This window comes from Pelophylax lessonae, assembly GCF_965119305.1.
Source record: "Pelophylax lessonae genome assembly, chromosome: 8".
Classification (NCBI taxonomy): Eukaryota; Metazoa; Chordata; class Amphibia; order Anura; family Ranidae; genus Pelophylax; species Pelophylax lessonae.
This window is the reverse complement of record NC_138775.1, coordinates 220,625,991-220,652,519: the sequence shown is the minus strand read 5'-3', so window position 1 is coordinate 220,652,519 and position 26,529 is coordinate 220,625,991. Positions and strand designations below refer to the sequence as shown.

At 42.6% G+C, this 26,529-nt stretch overlaps 1 protein-coding gene across 1 annotated transcript in view; it reads left to right on the top strand.

The window, feature by feature from the left end:
• ACBD6 (acyl-CoA binding domain containing 6) overlaps positions 1 to 26,529 on the top strand; it is a 151,959-nt gene that overhangs the window by 97,538 nt on the left and 27,892 nt on the right. The window contains exon 6 of the mRNA XM_082264923.1: positions 2,004 to 2,093. Within this exon, the coding sequence (XP_082121049.1) occupies positions 2,004 to 2,093 (90 nt within the window). The remainder of the gene's footprint in view (positions 1 to 2,003; positions 2,094 to 26,529) is intronic.

Here is a 26,529-nt window from a genome sequence, read left to right as displayed (position 1 = left end):
TTTTTTACTTCCCATAAAATCCATTTCTCTGAGTTCATCGACGGACACGGCACCCACCCCTCTATGGAGTTCTGATACTTGTAATGCTGCTTGCTACTAAACTGATTACCTAGAGCAAAGAGAGGTGTTCTATACCAGCTGAGGACAGCCCATGGGCGTAGCAAGGTGTGTGGTGTTATGCCTAGTCCTACTCCTGGAGAAGGCAATATAATCCACTAGTTATAATTTATGGAGCGCTGTGTCCGTCGATGAACTCTGAGAAATGGGTTTTACACAGAGATGTATAGTAACGAAGTAGAACTACTTAAGTACTGTACTTAAGTACCGAAATGCGGTATCTGTACTTTCCTAGAGTAGAATTTTTTTCTCCTACTTCTACTTTTACTTCACTACATTTTTTCGATGATTTCGATACTTCTACTCAAGTATTTTTTTTTTTGTGCTGCATAGTTACTCGTTACTTTTAAAAAAATTACCACTGCCAGAACAGTAGATGGCAGGTTGCATAAAGCTCAAAAAAATGTGTATAATGTCATTTGTAAATCAGCGCATACGAAAATAAAGGCTGTGTATAATAAAAGCTGCTATACCAAATCTTTCCAATAAAAAGAAAATATGAAACAAAAAAATAAATGGTGCTACAGCGCTTAAAGTACATCAAGAAACTACTAACAAACACAGGTTAATCATTTGATTAAATCATTTGAAATAATAAAAACAATATGATGTTCAAACCTTTGACTTATTTCTTTAATAACTACATAACACAGTACTTGTACTTTTACTTTCAGTACTTGAGTAGAAATTTTTTTTCAAAACTACTGGTACTTTTTACTTTTAGTACTTAAGTAGCAAATTTTTTGAAAAAACTACTTGCAATACTTAAGTAAAAAAAATGTTGAATACTTTAGTACTTCTACTTAAGTAACTTTTTCTGCGAGCACTTCCACTTCTACTCAAGTAATTTTTTGATCGAGCACTTGTACTTTTACTCAAGTAGAAATTTAGAGTACTTTATACAAGTCTGGTTTTACAGCAAGTACAAAAATCCCATTATTTTTTTTTTTTAAATAACCTCCTCTTCTGGGGTTCCCCACCAGCGCTCCCTTTTTTCCAAGTGCCCCCACAGCAAGCCGCATGAGGGGGGGGGGGGGGGATAGGTGCTTTTGACAGGTGTTAGAGTGTTATTTGAATTAGGAAAAAAACAGACACTTTACAATCAAACATGTTATACTTCCCTACCCTGTGCACTTGGTATTGCACGGAGCAGTACAGATCCTCCTCTTCTCGGGTCCCTGGCTGGAGCTCCTAGCCCCTCTCTCATGAGTGCCCCCACAGCATGCAGCTTGCTATGTACTAACCGAGCCCAGCTGCAGCTCCGTGTATCCATTCAGACCTGGAGCTGCAGTTTGGCCCTGCTCTCTACTGATTGGCTACCTGAGTTTGATTGACAGCAGTGGGAGCCAATTGCACTGCTGCTGTGTCTCAACCCATCAGGAGGCAGAGTCTCAGCTGGCCGAGGCATTTGTGGACATCGCTGGATAGAAAGGGGGCTCAGATAAGTATTAGGAGGGGGATAAGGTGGGGCTGCTGCACACAGGCTTTTTATCTTAATGCAAAGAATGCACTTTCTGACTGTACCGTGAGGAGAGAAATGCAGATAACCAGTAAATCCTGTTTAAACTGTGATCAGCTGTGATTGGACACAGCTGGTCACATGGTAAAGTGCCGCTGTGATTGGCTCTTTACCCTGATCTGTGATCACTGTCAATGTGCGTCGCAGAGGGCGTGCGGGAAGCATGATCACGGAAGGACGACTTATGTTGCCCTCCCAGCATTGTGTGACTGCGCTGTAGCCGTCATTCAGCTATAGTGCAGTTATGAAGAGGTTAATTAGCAAAAAAATGAATTTAAACAAATGTAGTATTATGAAGTATTTAAAAATGTCTGCTAAGACTATCAAATCCTTCCTGTATAACTGTTTACTGTTAATTTTTTCACAGGGTCGCTGCCTTCTCCACTGGGCTTGTGACAGAGGACACACAGAGCTAGTGGCTAAACTTCTCTTCCATAATGCTCACATAAACATGCAGGTAAGAATTTCATTCCTAGTCCACATTCCCCTGGGGCTCGTTTACACTAGCAGCATTGGACAGCATTGCCAAAAAAGTTCCTTCGGAAGAAGGCAATTTTGCCTTCTGTCCTAATGGGTCTAATTCACACTAGTTAGCTGTGTTGGTATGCATTAAAAAAAGGATATATAGCATTTTTTTGTGCGTTTATGTGCACAATAATGCACCCTGTATGAAAGGGCCATTGCTGTAAGTTGGAACTTAACATTCTGCCTACATCTCTGTCTCCTGGTGACATATGAAACTGTATTGTGGCATACAGCTGGAGTGGCGCTCTATGGATATCCTTGTAGCGTAGCGGTTGGACTTTAGTTAGAGTGATACAGTAACACCTTGGATTGCGAGCATAATTAGTTCTGGAAACATGCTTGTAATCCAAAGCACTCTTATATCAAAGCGAATTTCCCCATAAGAAATAATGGAAACTCAGATGATTCGTTCCACAAGTCCTTCAGTTTATAGTCTATATACAAAGGTTATAGCAATGTGATAGGTTGTGTAACCATAAAATGTCCATCCACAATATGCAGCCTTCCCAAGGGGATTAGAAGCAAAATCTAGCAGAGCTACAGAATATAAGAGATGAGAGGAGCCTCTAAGTGTAGCAATATGGTTACATTTAATGAAGGTTCAACATTTAGCAACTCACATGGTTGATGATTAAAATAGGCACATCTAAGTGTGCAGGCATCCGGGGTAAAGCTGTCCACATAGACTATCTTCTGAACCACTGGCTCTCACCACTGTCAGTCTGCAATCCTTACCGGGAAGAACAGCCTGCAGTAGAGTGATCTGAAAGTGAGGCTTTGAATCACTCGTGGAGTGCAGCGGGGAAGGCATGATGAAGATGGCTGTGCAGAGGACGGTCTATGTGGACAGCTTTACCCCAGATGCCGGCATACTTAGATGTGCCTGTTTTATTCATCAACCATGTGAGTTGCTAAATATTGAACCTTCATTAAATGTAACCATATTGCTACACTTTAGAGGCTCCTCTCTTCTTTTTTATACATGACGCTACTTGTATATCAAGACATCGCTTGTATATCAAGTCAAAATTTATTTAAAAAATGTGCTTGCCTTGCAAAGCGCTCTCAAACCAAGTTACTCTCAAACCAAGGTTTTACTGTATTAGTAATGTTACAAAGATCCCGCCCATTGTTTGTCAAATGAAGAGAAACACTGACATTAGTGTCCAGTGTTCTCCATCATGTACCCCGGTGTCCAGTGTTCTTCATTAGGGTTGACTTCCCTTCAGACCATTTTTGGTTTTAGTTCTCTGTATACCCTGCTTCTGCCTATTACAACCCCTTCTTGTCCTGTTGGTAATAACAGGCTGGATAGTGGGGAATGCCGAGCCATCTAATTTTTAGATCAAGTTTTGATGAGCTGAGAGGAGATTCCCTTTAAGCCCCTTTGGAACACCTGAAGAGGCATCTTATGTTCCAGTGTTCTATACTATTCCGTAATATGCTTGTTTGTACAGGTGGTGTGTGAAACCAGTAGACGATTCGGTTCTCCACAAAATCTAATCAGCATCAAGATGTCAGTTTTGATTGGACTTACCTTTTTAAAGAGTGTTAGAAGTCATGTTTTTTCTGTTTTTATTTCTACAAATCTTTGTCTGCTGCATAACCAGCTCTTCTGTCCACACATGTAGTCCTCTTGTGTTATTGATGAGATGTAAGTGGCTGGTCCAGGTAGCAGGTAGGCAGTATGTGATTAGTTTAAGTATTGTGCTGGCTAAGTATTTTTTTTTCCTCTGTTTTAGTCCAAGCCGTAAGTGCTTTGTTGTGTTGCACTGCAGCTTTGTTCTGGAACCTTTTCAGGCAACACTGTGAAGATTTTGGGGGCTGGGAAGTAACCTATGAATCAGTTTTACAGGATTCCCCCTTAAAATACAGCTCTCCTGCCATACAAGACAGGGATGGTAGAAGTGGTTATAAATAAATGGTTCTGTAGGGATGGGGGATGAAACAAGTAGCAGGGTGGGGGTCTTTTTGAAGCTTTCAGAGGAAGACAATCCAGAGATAATAAATAGCAGAGTGAGCGTCTCCACGGGGAGAGATTCTCACAAACAACATTATTATTGAGCGCTCAATCCATTGCCAAATCCATCTCATTATGGACAACAACCTGCAGCCCAGACATCCTGAGAGCACAGAGGTCCTCCTGCTTCCAGATCTTGCTGGATAGATTTCCATTCCCTATATAATAAAATAACTGGATCACATTTACAGTTTCAGCTTATAATGAAATATTCCTACTACAGTAGAACCCTTTGTATTTTTCAATAAACTTCATAAATTGTATGACCAAGTAAACTACAGAGAGGCAGCAAAACAAATATTTGCATGTCAGCAAAAATGTATTATTACAGCTACTTGTATAGCACTGACGATTTACACAGTGCTTTACATATATATTGCACATTCACATAAGTCCCTGACCTCAAGGAGCTTACAATCTAAAGCCTAGTACACACAGGCTGAATGGCGGACAGCACCGGCTGGATCAAAATAAACCGGTTGACATTCGAACCGTGTATGTACGGCAGCCGGTCCGACAGAAGCCAGCCTGTCAAAGGGCAGGATCGAAGAAGGTGAGGGTAGATTGTTGTACTAACTTCGGATAGTTAGTACAGTGGCTCCATGTCCTCTGGGTTGAATGAAAAACAACAACTAGTAGTGTGACAAGGCTTTAGGTCCTGAACTTACATTCATACATACACATACTGGGCCAATTTGGACAGGAGACAGTTAACCTACCAGCATGTCTTTGGAGTGTGGGAGAAAACCCGCACAGAAACAGGGAGAACATTCAAGCTCCAGGCAGATAGTGCCATGGTTGGGATTTGAACTGACATCCCTAGAGCTGCCAGGCGGGAAGTGCTAACCACTTTCCCATTGTGAATGAAATACAACAGCACTAGCATTCTATAAACATATATATAACAGTCCAATTAAAGTGATATAATCCAATGTAAAGTGCTCTTGTGCTCCAATCTTCTTAAAAGTGCTGAAGTGCCCCACATAAATGTATTCCCTGATGTGACACACACCCCCTTTTGTGTTCCTCCTTACCAGAAACAATGCACCCTCAGCATTTAATTCTGGGAGTCAAACAGGCTTGATTTAAATAGGACTGATGGGAACAGATCAGGAATTCCCCTGGTAACCTCTAAGATGTTCCAGTAATCCTCAAATGCGGAACAAAAAGGAGCCAATAGTGAAGTACCATAGGGTTGTAGTTTATTGGCGCAATAAAAACATACTTACAAAATGGTAGCAGTAAAACTGCATGTATACAGCAATAAGCCTCCATGAACGCCGTAACCACCATGTGTTCCACGACAACCGGAAGTGACGTTACAACTCGATACTGGAAATTACATCAGCGCGTTTCGTCCTCCCACAGGGTGTCATCAAGGAGACTCCTCCCTATTCATGTTACGCCCTCTGATTTAGGCTTCTTAGGTGGGTCTTTTTTTGGTTTGAGCTAAGCAGGTTTTTTTTTACCTGGTGGAGTATAAGCACTATAAGAAAAGTGTGTAGAGCACTGCGTGTTTTCTTAAAGTGTTTTCACTAATGGACTGTTGGATTGAAGGAACACTAAAAATAAGAGACTTTTTGATATTATTTACTGTATAATCTTTTAACACTATTATAATATGAAGGTTGTGCTACACTGCATTATATGTTTGCAATATTTATGCGATGAGTAGAACACTGACAGTGGTTGGCTAGCAACCTGGTATTAGAAATGATTGTTTGATATCCATATTTTAGTGTGTTTTAAGAGAGATGGCACTGATTGCACTCCTAATATTTATTTGAGAGCAATAAAAGGTACGTTTTCAATAAAGAATAACAGCTTGAATTGTTTTTCTTTAGTACTTAGTACTTTTTAGTATAACCGTGTCGGTACAAATTTGGGTAAAAAAAAAAAAAATGGAAGCTGTGTGTAACTATTCCCCCATCCCAGCTGCCAGCAGTGAATGAAAGCACAGAAACAACATTGCTATAAAAGCCTATAAAAAGAAAACAAATGCAGTCACCACATCTAATGATTAGTAAGCTGCAAAAATCTGTACTAAATTTTTGGTTTTGAGTTTAATAATAAAGTGGAGCTCCACCCAAAATGGGAAGCTCCACGTGTTTGCCTCCTCCCCCCAAATGGGAAGCTCCGCGTGTTTGCCTCCTCACCACCACTGCCACATTTGGCACCTTTTGCGGGGGGGGGGGGGGGGGTTTGACACGTACCCGCTCCCACTTCTGGTTGACTTTGCTGCAACAAACTCAGCTGGAAGTTCACACCCTTTCCCCCGGCACTGGGCCATTTGCAAAGCGCTTCGCGGATGCACAGTAGGGAACCAGCTGTGAAGCCACAATTATACCCGAGATGGCGACGGCAACACCCCAGAGCCAATTGAGAACTCGGCTTGGGTTAAGACGCTGCTGGATTCCTGGACAGGTAAGTGTCCCAATATTAAAAGTCAGCAGCTACAGGATTTTGTAGCTGCTTGCTTTCATTTTTTTCTGAAGAAGCCTGGAGCTCCTCTTTAAGAATATAATGGGTGGTAAAATCGCAAGTATCCCTTAAATACGGTCATAAGATGTGTCAGGGGAACCTCTCCTAACCCTTTTTTTTTTATCCATCCATATTTACCTTCTATAATTGGTAAAACTGAGGTGTGTGTGGGTTAACCATACAATCCAGTCTGATACAAGACCGGTTGCTAAGGGTAACACATCTAGATTTTCCTCCTGTGATTTGGGAACATGATCTCCATTTATTCATATTTCTACACGAACATCTATTAAAATTTGATTTGATTTTGATTCTTTAAGTGTCCATGGTAGAAAGAACATAGTCTCCCCCCTCCTCCATCATCCATGTCCAGCTGGCAGCTTAATATATACGTGATGCCATAGTGATTTGGTCAATTGTTATTGGCAGTGAGTGAGTGATGTCACAGGCCGGCTATCAGTCAGGCTCCCAGTCTGCTCGTAGGATCAGGTCTGGGAGGGGGTAAAGAGGTCTCAGTAACTGTAATGAGCACAGGCAGAGCGAGGCACGAGGTCAGAGCTCCGGCTGTATTGGATTCAGATTCATAAGTTAATTGAGGGCAGAGTCCTCCCTCCTTACTGCTCTCACCACAGATCAATAACCATAAATATCTCTCCCTAAGGGCACCACTCCACCTCCCATCTGTACCTTCCCAGCATACAACTGAAGCCTGACCTACAGGTGTAAGACTAGTCACGCCAGTAAAATATACTTACCAGCACACCAAGCCTATAATGCGGTCAGTGTGCCTATTACTTAGTGTCAGGATTGGTCACAGTTGTGTTAACGATTTTATGTGCTACATTTTAAAACTGCTGATCTCTGTTCCATGTTGCTTTTGCCTCTTGCCTAAAAGTCAGAGACTATGGGAAAGTCTGAATATAACTGTGCTACTATGTAATAGTGTTTTGGGGGTTGCCTCGTGATTGGAATGGGGTGAAGGACACCCTGGGATTAGTGTGCGCAGGCATGTTTCTTTCCCTCCCTGATTGGCAAGGTTACTGCTGAGAGACTGCAGCTTTCCCAGCTGATTTGATTAGACCTCCAGCTTTATCCTTTACCCAGCCCCCTCCAGCCAGCACCTCCTGATCCTTTTAGCACAGACCCTCACTCCAATAACCATTGCAGCATCTTGTGCTTTCTTTTCAAACTCAATTCTGACATCTCACAAGGCAGATTAGGAAACTCTCAGAGAGGATTAGCAGGCGATAGCAAAACATGCACCGTGACACTCCCTCTGAGCCTCTTAAAACCCCTTACCCTTCTTTTATATTTCCAAATCCCAGGGGAGGCCGATATTGTTATTACATGTAGTACAGAAATGGCTCTTGAGTTGTAGCTTGGTCCTGCATTATACTTGCTGCTTGAATTAACTTTTGCTCTCCTGGCACTCTTGTAAGTCACGGTATTTAACTTTTGTTGGTGAGGATTAGTATCAACAAGAAGCCCAGAAAAAAAAATTGGAAGATGACTCCTGCTTAAAGGGAACTTGTCATTCAACTCTTGCCTTGCAGCACCAAGATTCTAACCCCAGCCCAATGAACTGCCATTGCACAGTGTTGGGTTTAGGGCAAGAATATCAGTGTGCATGGTATGGTGCTGTAGAAATGTGCTGTGCCCTCGTACAGAACAGATATCCAGTTCTGTTTAAAGTGAACTTGACCAGGCACAAAAGATGCCTAAGGCATCCTAAGGTAAATGCTGAAGTAGAGGTACAGTACATTGTGCTGCCAGAATGTACCTGAATTTGCCTTCAAATTGATTTCTTGACACTTTGGGACATGAAGATTAAGCCCCACCCTGCAGTTCATCTATCGAATTCAGAAGCCTGAATGCAAAGAAGAGACTTTGATATATGACGGGAAGAATAATGGGGAGCCCTTTGCCTTGATGGAGTGGGCTTTAGATTAATTGAGGGGCTTCGTCTGTTATGAGCCTAGAATGCAAGAGGCTCAGAGACCCATTTTGAAGACTAAAACTGATACTTAAAGCTATTACAGAGTGCCCATTTTGGGCTAGGTCACTTACAGTTGCACACTTGGAGAACCCAGACTTTGCAAATGATGTGCCTGACTCAAGCATTGCTTGTAATGATTGGCTAATGCCGAGCTTGCCTCATGGACTAATTTCCACTAGTGCGGCTACGAAGTCGTGCTACTTCTAGCGCGACTAAGTAGCTTAAGTTGTTTGTGGCTTTCAGTGAGACTTGTCTCTCATTACAGAGGGAAGTCGCACTGAAGACGTCTCAAAAGTAGTGCACGAACTACTTTTGAAGTCGCCGCAACTGATGCCGCGGCAGTGGAAACGGGCCAAAAAGAAATCAATGGCTTTTGACTTGCTGTGCGGCTTGACATGTTCCACAATTGTTCTATTGGATTTAGATCAGATGAGCCTGGGGGCCATTCAATGGTATCACTTCCTTCATCCTCCAGAATCTGGATGCATACTCTCGCCACGTGAGGCCGGGCATTGTAGTGCACCAGGAAAAACCCAGGACCCACTGCACCTGTTTAGGGTCTGACAATGGTTTCAAGGACGTCATCCCGATACCTAATGGCAGTCAGGGTGCCATTGTCTAGCCTGTAGAGGTCTGTGCGTTCCTTTCATGGATATGCCTCCCCAGACCATCACTGACCCACCAAACCGGTCATGCTGAACAATGTTACAGGCAGCATAATGTTCTCCACAGCTTCTCCAGACCCTTTCACATCTGTCACATGTGCTCATGGTGAGCCTGCTCTCATCTGTGAAAAGCACAGGGTGCCAGTGGTGGACCTGCCAATTATGGTGTTCAATGGCAAATCCCAATTGAGCTCCATGGTGCTGAGCAGTGAGCACAGGGCCCACCAGAGTACGTCGGGCCACTGTCATGAAGTCTGTTTCTGATTGGTCAGAGATATTCATGCCAGTGGCCTGCTGGAGGTCATTTTGTATGGCTCTGGCAATATTCATCCTGTTTCTTTTTGCATAAAGGTACAGATACCGCTCCTGCTCATGGGTTTAGGATCTTCTTTGGCCCTGTCCAGCTCTCCCAGAGTAACTGCCTGTCTCCTGGAATCTCCTCCATGCTGTTGACACTGTGCTGGGAGACGCAGAAAACCTTCTTACAATGGCAGGTATTCATGTGCCTTCCTAGAGGAGTTGGACTTCCTGTGCAACCTCTATAGCAGTGGTCCTCAACTCCGGTCCTCGAGGCCCACTAACAGGCCAGGTATGCAAGATAACTAAATTACATCACAGGTGATCTCATTTGCTGCTCAGTGATTGCAGTATTCTAGTCTGCATCTCCACAAGGTAATACTTAAAATCTGGCCTGTTAGTGGGCCCTGAGGACCGCAGTTGAGGACCACTGCTCTATAGGGTCAAGGTATCGCCTCATGCTACCAGTAGTGACACTGATCCTAGCCAAATGCAAAACGAGTGAAAAACAGTCAGAAAAGATGAGTAGGCCTCCACCTGTAAATCCATTCTGTTTTGAAGGTTGTGCTATTGTTGCCCATCTAGTGCCCCTGTTAATTTAATTAACACCAAAGAAGCTGATTAACAACCCCCTCTGCTACTTAACTGGCTATATCAATATACCAGGAGTTTAATTGACTTGAAGCTATACTCTAATTAAAAAATGTTCTTTAATTTTTTTGAACAGTGGTATACTTTTAGGATTAATCCACCATTAAGAACAAAAGCCTGCTGGAAAGAAAACGTAGGGACCGGTGTGTTAGACTTATGGCATTAGGACCATGTTCTGTGTCTTATGGATTTAGTTGCCAGCCTTTAACAACCGCTTAACAGGACCAAACTCTGCCTAAAGTTCTGCCATGGTTACACAAGGATACTTCAGTTTTTTTTTTTTTTTTTTTTTAGTCTAGTTTTATCCTTACAAATGTTGGCCAAAAGGAAAATTCTCGCAAAGCAAAACCTTTCTGAGAAGCATCTTTTGGAAGGTTGCTTTTCCCAGACTTGCATACAATTTCCAGGGCTGTGATTTAACAGAAGCAGATTAAATTTAGCTTTATTGCACCATCGTAAGTATGTGGCATTTGAGTCCAGTAGTGACAGATTTTGTTAGAAGTCCTTCAGGTAGTTTGCTTTTACAGATTTCTTTAAACCTTGTAGCTTACAACTGTATCTTGACTAAAGACAGATGTAGAGGTTTACAGAAAGCTGTAATGAGAGAAACAACCTCTAACTTTTCTTTGACTTTCCTGATTTGCCTACTTATGAGTATAATTCAGAAAGCACTGGACTTGGGTAATATTCATTTTCAGCTATGGAAGCCAGTACCTGCTGTCACACCAGCAAACGCTGTCATCTTAGAATCCCTGACCAGGCCTAGTTGTATATGCCTTATACAGAGCTACACTTCTTTTTTTACTTCACTGAAATACAGAAAATAATATTCAAATACTCTCAACCTGATGAGAAAGTATATCTATGCATGCAACTTGTTTTTTTTTTTTTTTGGGTAGAATGGGAAAAGGTTAGGACCCCATTTTACTGGTTACCCTGTTGGAGAGATTTTCCCTCACTTGCTGTTCTGATGACAACCGTTTTTACCAGACAAGAAGTGGGGAAAAAATCTGCAACAGGGGAAGTATTAAAGGCTGACAAGAGGTTCTGACGGAGAAGAAAAACATTTTTTTTTTTTTTCTTTACTCCTGAGTTGCTGTTGTCCCCCCACCTTACTTTTCTGTGAACAACCTTTTCCCCAAACAGGAAGTGAAGAGACTCCTCCAACAGCAGTAAAACCTGACAGGAGTTCTAATCCTTCCCCACTCTATCCAAAACTAAAGAAAAGGTTTTGGCTATAGATTTACTTTAACCACTTGCTGACTGCAATATGTATATACACCGGGATTATGGCGGTTGGCTTTCTCATGAAAGCATTTCGAGAGGCTCATGAGCCGCTGGAACACTTTCCAAAGTGGTGGGAGGGGATGACCCCATCCCGCCGCTCACCAGTGTTTTTTCGATCCGACGATGCAGCCAGCTGCTCCTACAGACGTTCAAAAAGTAGATACACTTTGATCGACTCTATGACCTCGGAGGACAGGAGAGACGTCATGAAAATCCCTTACAGTCCAGGCACTGGAAGTAAATCATTTTTCTCTTTAGTTCATTGACGGACACAGCGCTCCATATTCAGAACCTGTGTGAACCTGGCTTAAAAGATGTTTGAAGAATTGGCTCTGCAGCATAAAGCTTAGGTTGTTGACACTCCTTTTTTGGATAATGTACATGCTCTTATGTTTTCTAAATAAACCTTAACCACACCTTACGTGTGTGTGTTGTTTTTATTAAATCAGATGCAACCAAAAAGTCCTTTGGTCTCACACTTGCTTTAACGTTCTATGCTGTAGGACACCGTGCTGCAGCTCAGTTTCAGGGTCTTGGCAATCCTTTTATAGCCTAGGCCATCTTTATGTAGAGCAACAATTCTTTTTTTCTCAGATCCTCCGAGTTCTTTGCCATGAGGTGCCATGTTGAACTTCCAGTGACCAGTATGAGAGAATGAGAGCGATAACACCAAATTTAACACACCTGCTCTCCATTCACACCTGAGACCTTGTAACACTAACAAGTCACATGACACAGGGGAGGGAAAATGGCTAATTGGGCCCAATTTGAACATTTTCAATTAGGGGTGCACCCACTTTTGTTGCCAGTGGTTTAGACATTAATGGCTGTGTGTTGAGTTATTTTGAGGGGACAGCCAATATACACTGTTATACAAGCTGTACACTCACTAATTTACATTACAGCAAAGTGTCATTTCTTCGGTGTTGTCACATGAAAAGATATATAAAATATTTACAAAAATGTGAGGGGTGTACTCACTTTTGTGAGCTACTGTATGTTAAGAATGGAGCTTTTCTCCATTTCTTCATTCATTTGACAGATGAAGTGTAATTGTAGTCACCAAAATATCCATCCTTTTAATTTGGTTCAGTTTTCAGAACCATGTTTGTACCCATCTGCTGGTTTTTGGTAAGCATTTCTCAGTCCTAACCTGACCATAATTGAACATTTTAAAAACAATTATTGAATAAGGAGCTTTGACCAGTAGAAGCTTCCAATCCTCACTTCATGCCCAATTTGTGGATATGCAGTAGTGGGAGCTCACAAAGTCAGGGATTCTCAGCAGTCTTTTATTCTGCTACAGTTTGCTTCAGTAAATCCTTTAATTTGCATATTAACATCCCTTCTATCTTTATAAAGTGGATAGCAGTAACTGGATATATGTAGAGCTCCAAACGCTTCTGCCAGAAACTATGTCAAACTTCTTGTTTAGAGTTCTTAAAGGCAAGAGTGGTATTCAGTGAGTGTGACAGGTTTTCTGGGGGCCCAGCACTTAGCCAGAGCAGGGAGGGGGAAGTAATGGAACTGCTCTTGCAATGTCCCTGGTAATAGGATAAATACAGTGCTTTGCTTCAGGATGGTAAATGGGCGCAATCCAATTTCCATGATTCCATCTGCAGAAGCTGAGCACTCTCAGCTGCCACAGGATGAAAGTTATTCTCTGCTGACCCCTCAACCTGCTACTGAGCCTGACGAGGAGGAAATGGGTTTGTTGATGCTACATATGGACTAGCATACCTTGCTACCCCATCAGCCTCTTCATCTCCCTTTTTTTTTTTTTTTAAGGACTGCTGCTTTCAGATGCAATGCTGGTCAGGTCACCTGGTTCTCTCGTCACTTGCTACACTGCAGCACAACCTCATTCCGAATATATGTCTCTAATAGGCCTCCCTGCCTTTCTCCAGGCTTTGTTAATCCTCCCTACACCCTTATCCCCCCTCCTGTTGTGCTCCCGCCTCTGATATGGCACAGCCGGTCTTGAGCTGCGATTGTGCTGGCTTTATGCTTCAGATTATACAAAGCAGATTAACCCTTCTAAACCCCTTAGATTTTAATTATTTCTGTATGTATTTGTAAAAGCTGCAGTCTGCTCCTAGCAGTTCCCACCTGTCCCCTCCTTCCATCTTCCTCTTGTCCCCGTTTTGTGCCCTGGATTCAGGGCTGAGGAGAGCAGATTATTTGGGGTGAAATCATGCTGGTGGTTTCTCCATCGTGGCCATCAAAATAGTTTTCAGAAAATCATTGGATTGCTGATGATGTAGAAGACTTGTGGGAGGTTCATCCCCTTGTGAATAAATTACAAGTAAAATAACACAGAAATAATGGCTCCGCCAAATTAGTGTTTTGTTCTGGCATTACATTCGTGTAGTTGGTTGCATTGACAGCTAATTGCCAAAAGTTGCTGGCACCCTGCTTCTGAATGGCCCTGAATCTGGTTATAAATTGTGTACAGCTTCATACACGAGATCCCTTTTGCAACCCCTGCAAGCTTGCACATTAGCATATGGGAAATCGAAACTGCATTGTCACCTAGATGCTCTGCGAGAACCCTACTGATTTGGCTACATGAAACTACAAAACTCAAAATGGTAAATTAAGTGGAACCTTCGTTTAGCTGCTTTAACAGTTCACTGATTGACTTGTTGCCTAGAGTGGCCCAGGTTGCTAACTGCATAACTGAGAGCCCTGAAATTTAGGGTACTCTAGGAGATAACTGAAGCTTTGGAGCTTTTTGGAGCTATGATAGCTCCAGTCCCAGAAGCCGACTATTCAGTGGAAACGCAGTCGGAGGGAGCAAGCCGCGCTGCTATTGGTCCCGGTGTGAATGAATACAAAGCTTCCTTTGATTGGCTGAGGCAGAGACTCAGGCTGATGACATCACACAGCGTTGGATAATGGGTCATTAGTGGGGCTTAATGAATGCAAAATAGCACCTGCACTAATTTTTGCAATGCAACACACAAAGCATGTGATGCAGGGCACTCTACTGTATATTTGCATTAGTTGCAAATATGAATGGATGGCAGGACACATACAGTGTGTTTACTATGTGCTGGAGTATTGCAACATGCATTATAACACACATTACCTTATGCAATTTGATGTGATTAAGCTCTTCTCAATTATTCCAAACCATTGCAAGTCAAGAAATATGACCTGAATATAGGTAAATGTTGCAGATTTTGTTTAAAATGTGCTGTCACATGAAGAACACAAGTCTGTATATCCTCTGTGTTTCCAGACTGAACACCAGTCCAATTTGTAGTGATTAGTATAAGCAGGTCAGGGTTAAACCAGGCATGGCATCTGATGCTTTGCAGCCACTTGCTTTTCGTTTAGAGGCAATGTTTCTTCTTCCATGTTATCATATACCCACTTGTATGAGGCCACTTCTATATTTTTTGACAGAAGGCAATGTTTATTTGGCATAACTGAAATGGAATTAAAAATCAACTAAAATAAAAGTAGAAATCCCAAATATCTATGCTAACTAAATAGAATATCACAAGGAAACTGTGATAAGATAAGTAATTCTACTGCAATGAATTACACCACTTTTCAATGTGTATCATCCAGCGTAAGAAAAATAGGAGGTCCATTAATATACCCAGTTTATTTCATAGCTGGCAGGTAAGACATCCGTCAAATTGTGAATTAACATTTTATGGATATACGAAAAATGTAAATCTGGGCTGGGATTCAGATGTTTAGGGGTTAATTATATCCAGCAGGTAATTTAAGAAGACTTCTTTGTAGAGTAGCGCCTCTCTGTGACTGCCATGTTTCAGCTAAGGAACATAGTTGCTGTCCTTAAATCATAAGTTGCCTCACAACCAAGAAATATTTAATCACAGATAATTGGTTTTTAATTTTTGTTGTGCATTGTATTTGTATTTGATCACTATTGTCCATGGTCTTTTAAAAAGGAACCCCACCACACCCACAATATCTTGTCTCCGTAGTCCACAAGACACATACTAGCGTGCCCTGTGGTCCAGTGGTGTTCTGTTGGGATTCCCTGCTGTAAAGTGGGTATAGAAAAGAATCACTCTCCTTTTAAAATAATCACATTTTGTTGCTTTGCAGCATGAAATGAAGACGCACAGTTTTACCCAGCTGTATTTACTTATAATAGCCAAGTTAAAGATATAACACCAATATGTCAGAGAAAAAATTTCAAAAACAGAATTGCTGAGTTGGAAAAAGGACCACCCCTCTCGTAAAAAATTACTTGTAAACTCAGGTATAGCTAATCGCATAGTTACATAGTTAGTCTGGTTCAAAATAGACACAAGTCCATCTAGTTCAACCAGCAAAAAGAGGAAAACAAACCAAAAAACTTTTTTGTTTTCAATTCTATATAGACAATCCCATACCCATGGCTAATCACCTTCTCGACACTCACACAGTGCCATTTTGACTTTCAATTTTGATCAGCTGTGGTCATTTTGATTAGCTCCGCATGAAAATAGCTTTCCTGGAGCATTTTTGTCCCTGATAGTGCAACTGAAGCAAACATCAACTGTGGGTGGCAAGGCACTGTCAAAAGATCTCCGGGATAAAGGTGTGGACAGGCACAAGTCAGCAGATTGGCTACAAAAAAAGTCAAAGGCTTTATCAATGCCTAGAAGCAGAGTAAAGTTTAATATTAAGAAGTGGAAGGTATTTGGTATAACGCAGACCCTCCCTGGATCTTCACTCCAAGCTGGAGGACATTTTTTGTTACACAAAGCCACCGTTTTTTATTTGTGCAGCATTAAACCTTGGGCACTGTGCAAGCCAGCAGCTGGGATTATAATAAATGTCATAAATTGATAAGGAAGACATTGAGCACCTGAGGATATACATGTTTGCCCTTCTCTGTCTTCTCTGGGGTCACATTAGCGGATTGAAGGAGGGAAAATGAGGGAGAGGAAAAACAATGGAATACTAGTCAGTACCAGTGTGCAAAGGTGTTAAAAAAATCATCTCTAATGTTGGGTGTCCTACGTCTGTTGATGCTGCTGCATTATGTAAAACTATTAGTTTCTATTATATTTTAGAATGGGGTGCCTCGAGATTGAGCATAATTTTAACCACTTAAGCCCCGGAGGATTTGGCTGCTAAAGGACCAGACCCCTTTTTTCAACTTGGCACTTCGTGACTTTAACTGATAATTGCTCGGTCATGCAATGCTGTACCTAAACGAAATTTACGTCCTTTTTTTCCCACAAACCGAGCTTTCTTTTGGTGGCATTTGATCACCTCTGCGCTTTTTATTTTTTGCGATATTAATAAAAAAAGAGCGAAAATTTTGCAAAAAAATGACATTTTCAACTTTGTCTTTTAAAAAATATCCAATATACTCAATTTATGTCATTTTTTTTGGCCAAAATATATTTAGCTACATGTCTTTGACAAAAAAAAAATCAATGAGCGTATTTTTATTGGTTTGCGCAAAAGTTATAGCGTCTACAAACTATGGTGTAAATACTGAAATTTACGAAGCTTTAATTTCTGACTCCCTATCTCATTTCATGAAGTGCTAAAATGGCGGGGCAGTACAAAACCCCCCCAAACTACCACTTTTTGGAAAGTAGACATCCTAAGGAATGTTCTGAGAGGCATGTTGAGCTCATTGAATATTTTATTTTTTTGTCACAGGTGTTTGAAAAATGACTAAAAAAATTTTTTTTTTTTTTTTTTTTACACAAAGTTGTCATTGAAATGATATATTGCTCACACATGCCATGGGTATATGTGTAATTACACCCCAAAATATATTCTGCTGCTTCTCCTGAGTACAGGGATACCACATATGTGAGACTTTTTGGGAGCGTAGCTGTGTACGGGAGCCGGAAAACAAATCACCACCATCAGAATTTCAAAGGGCGTACATATTTCATTGCATTTTCTCACTACCTATAACGGTTTAGGAGGCCCTGAAATGTCAAGATACCACAAAACCCCCCCAAATGACCCCATTTTGGAAAGTAGACACCCCAAGCTGTTTGCTGAGAGGCATGGTGAGTCCATGGAATATTTTATATTTTGCCACAAGTTTCGGGAAAATTACAATTTTTTTTTTTTACACAACGTTGTCACTAAAAGATAAATTTCTCACACATGACATGGGTATATGTGGAATGACACCCCAAAATACATTCTGCCGCTTCTCCTGAGTATGGGGATGCCCCATGTGTGAGACTTTTTGGGAGCCTAGCTGTGTACAGGACCGCGAAAACCAATCAACACTCTCAGGTTTTCTAATGGCGTAAATTGTTCATGTCACCTCTGCACTACCTGTCGCAGTTTCGGAGGCCCTAAAATTCCAAGATAGCACAAAACCCCCCCAAATGACCCCATTTTGGAAAGTAGACACCCCAAGCTATTTGCTGAGAGGCATGGTGAGTCCATGGAATATTTTATATTTTGCCACAAGTTCCGGGAAATATATATATATATATATTTTTTTTTTTTACACAAAGCTGTCAGTAAATGATATATTGCTCACACATGCCATGGGTATATGTGAAATGACACCCCAAAATACATTCTGCTGCTTCTCCTGAGTACAGGGATACCCCATGTGTGAGACTTTTTTGCAGTCTAGCCGAGTACAGGACCCCGAAAACCAACCTCCACTTTCAGGCTTTCCAAAGGCGTAAATTGTTGATTTCACTCCTGACTACCTATCACAGTTTCGGAGGCCCTAAAATTCCAAGATAGCACAAAACCCCCCCAAATGACCCCATTTTGGAAAGTAGACACCCCAAGCTGTTTGCTGAGAGGCATGGTGAGTCCATGGAATATTTTATATTTTGCCACAAGTTCCGGGAAATATATATATATATATATATATATATATATATATATATATATATATATATATATATATATATATATATATATATATATTTTTTTTTTTTTTTTTACACAAAGCTGTCAGTAAATGATATATTGCTCACACATGCCATGGGTATATGTGAAATGACACCCCAAAATACATTCTGCTGCTTCTCCTGAGTACAGGGATACCCCATGTGTGAGACTTTTTTGCAGTCTAGCCGAGTACAGGACCCCGAAAACCAACCTCCACTTTCAGGCTTTCCAAGGGCGTAAATTGTTGATTTCACTCCTGACTACCTATCACAGTTTCGGAGGCCCTAAAATTCCAAGATAGCACAAAACCCCCCCAAATGACCCCATTTTGGAAAGTAGACACCCTGAGCTATTTGCAGAGAGGCATGTTGAGTGTTTTGCAGATCTCACTTTTTGTCACAAAGTTTTGGAAATTGAAAAAAAGAGGAAAAAAAATGCATTTTCCTGTTTTTTCTTCATTTTCCAAAAAAAATGAGAGCTGCAAAATACTCACCATGCCTCTCAGCAAATAGATTGGAGTGTCTACTTTGCAAAATTGGGTCATTTGGGGGGGTTTTGTGCTATCTTGGAATTTTAGGGCCTCCGAAACTGTGATAGGTAGTCAGGAGTGAAATCAACAATTTACGCCCTTGGAAAGCCTGAAAGTAGAGGTTGGTTTTCGGGGTCCTGTACTCGGCTAGACTGCAAAAAAGTCTCACACATGGGGTATCCCTGTACTCATGAGAAGCAGCAGAATGTATTTTGGGGTGTCATTTCACATATACCCATGGCATGCGTGAGCATTATATCATTTACTGACAACTTTGTGTTAAAAAAAAAAAAAAAATTATTTTCCCGAAACTTGTGGCAAAATATAAACTATTCCATGGACTCACCATGCTTCTCAGCCAATAGCTTGGAGTGTCTACTTTGCAAAATGGGGTCATTTGGGGGGGTTTTGTGCTATCTTGAAATTTCAGGGCCTCTGAAACTGTGACAGGTAGTCAGGGGTAAAATCAGCAATTTACGCCATTAGAAAACCTGAAGATGTGGATTGGTTTTCGGGGGCGCGTACACAGCTACGCTGCCAAAAAGTCTCACACATGGGGTATCCCTGTACTCAGGAGAAGCAGCAGAATGTATTTTGGGGTGTCATTTCACATATACACATGGCATGTGTGAGCAATATATCATTTAGTGACAACTTTCTGTAAAAAACAACAAAAAAAAAGAAATAATAATTTTCCCGACACTTGTAGCAAAATATAAAATATTCCGTGGACTCACCATGCCTCTCAGCAAATAGCTTTGGGTGTCTACTTTTCAAAAAGGGGTCATTAGGGGGGTGTTTGAACAGTTCCGGCATTTTATACTCAATCTTATCCACACATCACCCACTCTTCTAACCACTTGAAAACCAAGCCTTTTCTGTGCCTTTTTGTTTACATGAAAAAATATTTTTTTTTTTACTAGAAAATTACTTTGAACCCCCAAACATTATATATTTCTTTAAAGCAGAGGCCCTATAGAATAAAATGGGGGATGTTGCAAATTTTTTTGTCACACGGTATTTGCGCACAGATTTTCCAAACGCAATTTTTGCGAAAAAAATACATTTTTTTTAAATTTATTGCACAAATACACTATATAATTCCAATTTTTTTGGTAAAATTTAAAAGATGATCTTATGCCGAGTTCATAGACACCTGACATGACATGCTTTAAAAATTGCGCACGCCTGCGCAGCGGCAACAACGTACGTACATTTTTAAAAACTTTAAAAGTCTCTACAGGTTACCACTTTAGACTTACAGAGGAGGTCTTCTGCAAAAATTACTGCACTCGATCTGGCGATCGCGGCGATACCTCACATGCATGCTGAAATTGCAGTTTACATATGACACTAGACCAACGCTTGCGTGTGCCATTGCGTGCAAGCACGGGGGGAAAGGGGGGGGGGCTCAATTTTTTTTTTTTTTTTTTTGCTTTTTTATGTTATTTTGACACCTTTCCTTTAATTTTTTTTTTTTAAATCATTTTTATTGTTATCACAGTGAATTTAGATATCCCCTATGATAGCAATCGGTAGTGACAGGTACTCTTTTTTTAAAAAAATTGGGGTCTTTTATACTCTAGATCTCTCCTCTGACCTTAATGTATCTGACCACGCCAAAATTGGTGTGATAAAATACTTTCCCAATTTCCCAATGGCCCTGTTTATTTCTGGCGAAAAAGAAGTCATGAAATGCTCGTAGCCTCCGGCATCTTAGGCCATAGAGATGATTGGAGCCATTCTAATCTTCAATTAGCTCTATGGTTAGATAACTGAACCACCGGCTGCACTCTCGGGTTAACCGGTGGGACAGGAGAGCCCGAGAAAAACCACGGAAGGCTGCGGAAGGCGGCGGTGGGGGGGAGACCCCTCCCACTGCATGTAAAAGCAGTCTAGCGGCCAATTACCTGCTAGGATTGCTTTTACATGTTAGCCGACCGCTGGCTGTAAAAAACGATACCAAGATGATGCCTAAATCTGCAGGCATCATCCTGGTACAACCACTCAAAGTCCAGCAACGTACCAGTACATTGCTGTTCCTTGTTTGGCATATAGGTTTTTTTTTTTCATGCAGCCTGTGGGCTGAACGGAAAAAAAGAGAACCTATCAGAAATCAGCACAGGAATAATGCGTAGTATTACTCATCATTAACCGCCCAAACAACCACCCACTGAATTTAATGATGGGTATACACGACACTATCCACGTATACCAAAATAGGATTTTAACTGCAGTGCTGAAATCAGAAAATCACCACAGCTGCTATCAGCAAAGGTATCCATATATGCTGAGCGCAAACGCTGTTTGTGTCAGAATATATAAAATCAATGCGTGGTAGCCGACGAGTACCTGCAAGAGAAACAGGTCACAAAAGAATGAAAAAACAAACAAAGTACATTAAAAAAAAAGTACATTAGGAAGAGTAGGACATATAAAATGACTGACACAACAAAAGTTTTTTGATTCTCATCATTAACCGCCCAAACAACCACCCACTGAATTTAATGATGGGTATACACGGCAATATCCACGTATACCAAAATAAGATTTTAACTGCAGTGCTGAAATCAGAAAATCACCACAGCTGCTATCAGCAAAGGTATCCATATATGCTGAGCACAAACGCTGTTTGTGTCAGAATATATAAAATCAATGCGTGGTAGCCGACAATTACCTGCAAGAGAAACAGGTCACAAAAGAATGAAAAAACAAACAAAGGACATTGAAAAAAGTATAGTAGGAAGGAGTAGAAGGACATATAAAATTACTGACACCACAACAGTTTTTGGATCCTTTTATTTTACTTTCTAACTGTTCCTTTATTTCTTGATTTGGGAGGGAGTGCAATCTTCTGCGATCTTCTCTTCCAGCTTGGGTCTCTCAAAATGTCGATGGACATCCAACATCCTTCGAGACCCTGTGTTTGTGTGCCCTACACTGTGTCGTGCTGTACCCTACACTAATACTCCACTAGTGTATGGTAGCGCTCAAAACATTCCCCGATGCAGAGACCAGGTTGGTCAGGACATTTGGGACAATAATAACGGGTGTCACGCCTAAATCCGCGCCTGCTACAGACACGACATCGTCTTTGGGGTCGTATTTGGGTAGGGGTACTCGGGAGGGCATAAGGAAAATGCCTCTCATGCAGCCGGCTCACTGCATCTGGAAGGGGAAGTTGGGCAGGCATGCCTTCTGGGTACAGGTAGGCAAGGATGACCGCTTCCTGGAATTCCCGGAAGGGTCCAGTTCGTCCTGACGCCCTGTATAGGACAAAGGCGTTCAGCATAGCCAATTGGAAAAGGTAAACAGACACTTTTTTGTACCAGCGTCTGGCTTTACGGGCAACTAAATACGGCGCCAAAAGCTGGTCGTTAAGGTCCACCCCTCCCATGTTAAGGTTATATTCGTGGACACAGAGGGGTTTCTCCATAACGCCAGTTGCCGTAGGGATTTGGACTGTCGTGTCTGCGTGAAGGGAGGACAGAACATAAACATCCCGTGTATCCTTCCACTTCACCGCAAGCAATTTGTCCGTTTTCAAGCAGGCTCTCGCCCCCCGACTAAGACGGGAATTTACAAGCCGTTGGGGGAAGCCCCGGCGATTAGGTCGCACGGTGCCACATGCGCCAATTTGTAAATCAAGCAGGTGACTAAATAGTGGCACGCTTGTGTAAAAATTGTCCACGTACAAATGGTACCCCTTTCCGGATAAGGGTGACACCAAGTCCCAAACAATCTTACCGCTGCTCCCTATGTAGTCTGGGCAGTTCGGGGGCTCCACAGTGCTATCTTTTCCCTCATAGACACGGAAATTAACTGTATAGCCTGTGGCCCTGTCACAGAGCTTATACAACTTGACCCCGTATCTGGCACGCTTGCTGGGGAGGTACTGTTTGATAGCAAGACGGCCAGTAAATTTAATCAGGGACTCGTCAATGCAGACAACTTGTTCGGGGGTAAACAAGGCTGCAAACCGCTGATTGAAGTGGTCTATGAGGGGCCGAATTTTGTGGAGCCGAGGACGACAGATTTCATTGTCGCTGAAATGCATAAATCGCAGAATTTGCTCGTATCTCCCCCTGGACATGGAGGCAGAGTACATGCGCATATGGTGAGCTGGGCTAGTGGACCAATATAGCCGCAATTCACTTTGTTTAGTTATGCCCATGTGGAGGGAAAGGCCCAGAAAGATCTTAAATTCGGAAACCGTTATAGGATTCCAGCCGAATCGTCTGGCAAGGTGCGAATTTGGGTTGGCGGCGATAAATTGTTGAGCATATAAATTTGATTGATCCACAATAGATCTGAAAAGATCTTCCGTGAAGAACAGCTCAAAAAAGTTCAGGGGCGTAAAACCAGCTGTCTCCACGTGGATTCCAGGTTGGGCGGTGAATGGGGGAAGTACTGGCGCTGTAGAATCAGTGGGTTGCCAATTGGTATATGCCAGCGCATCAGGGAGGGCACTATGGGCTCTACGGGCCTGTCTTCGAATACGCGGTGGCTGCGGGCCACTACTTGTGCTAGCCACCGCACCAGCTTCAACTGCACTTAGGGGACTCGCCACGTCACCAGGTCTTACTGCAGTGCTGGTTGTACTAGGTCCAGGTTGTACTAGGCCGCTGGCGCTTGCCAGGTCGCCAGAAAAATGAGCGGCACTAGTACCCACACTCTGCTCCATACGAGCACCCTGCGATTCCTGCATTTCAACAACACCAGAATGGGGTCGGGTACGCCTGGGTCTAACAGGGACCCATCTGTCGTCGGAGCTGTCTGTCAGGGAGCCGCTGCTGTCATCTGGTTCGTATACTGACCCTGATTCTGCCGGTGAGGCTTCCCCATCGCTCTCACCTGACATGGTCATTATACTGTAAATAGCTTCATCACTGTACGAACGTTTAGACATTTTGGTAACTAAATTTACCCGTACAGTGATGCGACTCACAGGTAATAAAAGCACCTGGTTGTCGAAGACTATTTCAAGCGCTACCAAAAAAACTGCTAATGCTAGCAGGGATCAGGCCTGACTCTGCTAACACAGCGGTTTTGTGTCTTGTGTTTTTTGTAAGTGACAGTAATCTATTGATTACTACACTTGCCTGGGTGAAAGGGTTAAACGCAGGTGCTGGCCGGAATCAGTGCTGATCGTGCAAACACCGCGTTTTGGGAACCCTAAACTATGGGGGCGCTAGTATAGCTCTGATCAGATCAGATATTGATCTGTTCAAACACTATACTAGAAATGGAAGTGTAGGTGCGTGCGTGCGTGTGTGGTAATCAAGGGGTTACTTCTAAACTATGCGCCGGGGATCTGGGGGGGGGGGGGTGGCGGGGACCCTAAACCTCCTTTGGGAAAGAAACTAGCTAGCTAGAGCAACCTCAAGTCACAATGACACTAATACAAAATACAGTAAAAACAGTATATTATGTGTGTATTAGTGCTAATGTGACAGAGGGTGTAGGGGTTAACGGGATGTGATCAGGGGGGGATCAGGGGTTTAAATCTTTATTGGAAGGGACTGGCGGGTATCCTAAGGATAAAAGGAACGGTGGCAAGCGCTAAACCTGGTCACAAGTCACACTTATACGGGTATATAGAAAATGCTATATACTGTATACAGTGTGCGTTGTGGCAGGGGGTGTAGGGGTGATCAGGGGGGGATCAGGGGATTAAATCTTTATTGGGCGGGTGGCGGGGACCCTAAACCTCCTTGGGACACAAACTTAGTCGCCTGCGCTAATTCTGATCACAATCACACTAATACAAAAATACAATAACACAGTATATTACGTTTGTATTAGTGCTGATGTGACAGAGGGTGTAGGGGTTAACTAGCGGTGAGCAGGGGGGGGTCAGGGGAGATCAGGGGCTCAAATCTTTATTAGGGGGGGGGTGGCGGGTAATTCAAGTGGAAAAAAGGGGGTCGCAAGCGCTAGACCTGACCACAAATCACACTTATACGGGTATATAGCAAAATGCTATATACTGTATACGGTGTGTGTTATGGCAGGGGGTGTAGGGGTGATCAGGGGGGGGTCAGGGGCTTAAATCTTTATTGGGCGGGTGGCGGGGACCCTAAACCTTCTTGGGACAGAAACTTAGTCGCCTGCGCTAATTCTGATCACAATGACACTAATACAAAAATACAATAACACCGTATATTGCGTTTGTATTAGTGCTGATGTGACAGAGGGTGTAGGGGTTAACGGCGGTGATCAGGGGGGGGTCAGGGGAGATCAGTGGGTTAAATCTTTATTAGGGGGGGTGGGGGGTAATTTGAGTGGAAAAGGGGGGGTCGCAAGTGCTACACCTGTTCACAAATCACACTTATACAGGTATATAGGTATATGCTATATGCTGTATATAGTGTGTGTTGTGTCAGGTGCTGTAGGGGTTAATTGGGGGGGCGATCGGGGGTGAAATGTGCCTATCTAAGTGTGTATGTACGTGCTTGGTGCTGTACTTACAATTAGATGTGCTCTCCTCTCACGCTGGATCCAAAAAGACCGTTGGGAGGGGAGGGCACATCTCCTCTAAGCCTGTGTTTACATTTCACAGGCTTAGAGGGAGATCTGATTGGGCAGGACCGATCAACAGGTCCAGACCAAAAATGATTGGCCTGGACCTGATGACTGATCGGTTCTGACCCCAATCGAGTCATCGGCGGGACCGCGGGTGCGCGCGCGCACCAGAGCGGCGAAGGCTAGTGACGTACCGCTACGTCACTCTGCCTGGCCGGGGCTGACCGCCGCAGTATATAGTCGTGCGGCGGTCGGCAACCGGTTAAAGGGTGCCTTGACTGAAAATAGGTTGAGAAACACTGACCTAAAGCACATAGCAAAAATTACCACAGTGGTTAAAGGAGAAGAAAGTGAATGTCTTTGCAAATTGCATCCCACAAACAATAACTGTCAAATGTAAAGTGTTTGTTACCCAAAAAAAAAATTAAAATAAAGATCCTGTTCCTTTAAAGCATGTTATGCAGCACAGTGCTTGTGCTGTGTAATTTTGGCACCCCATATCACCTGAAAAACCTGGCTGATCCTGCGAGTTTCTACCCTTTCCCGTTTACACTGACCACAGTATATCATGGCTGCTGAGCCCTGACACTGTGGTCAGTGTATGTGCCTCTGTCATCTGCAGCTCACTGTGCTCCTCCCTCCCCTGCCTGTCTGTTTGCTCCTGTGTCAGAGTCCGCCCCCTCCCCTACTGCGGCATTTAGAACTTTTCTTGTCCTCTATAATCTTCTGTGTAGCCTGATTACTGGTGCTCCTGTCTCTGTTTTAAAAAGAAAAAAATGCTGCCTTTGCCGCATTTTAGAGCGGCTCCTGGCGATTATGTGACTGGCCAACTCTCTCTCTCTCTTCTCTCCTCCTCTCACCCCACCTGACGTCAGCACGGGAATCTCTGCTCCGCCCCCTGCATCTGTAAGATGTGTAAGATGGGGAGAGGAGAGAGCTGGCCGGTCACGTGATTGATGGGAGCTGCTCTGATATACAGTAAAGATGGCATTTTTTTTTTATAAAACACAGAGACGGGCATTGGTAATCAGGCTACATAGAGTATTATATAAA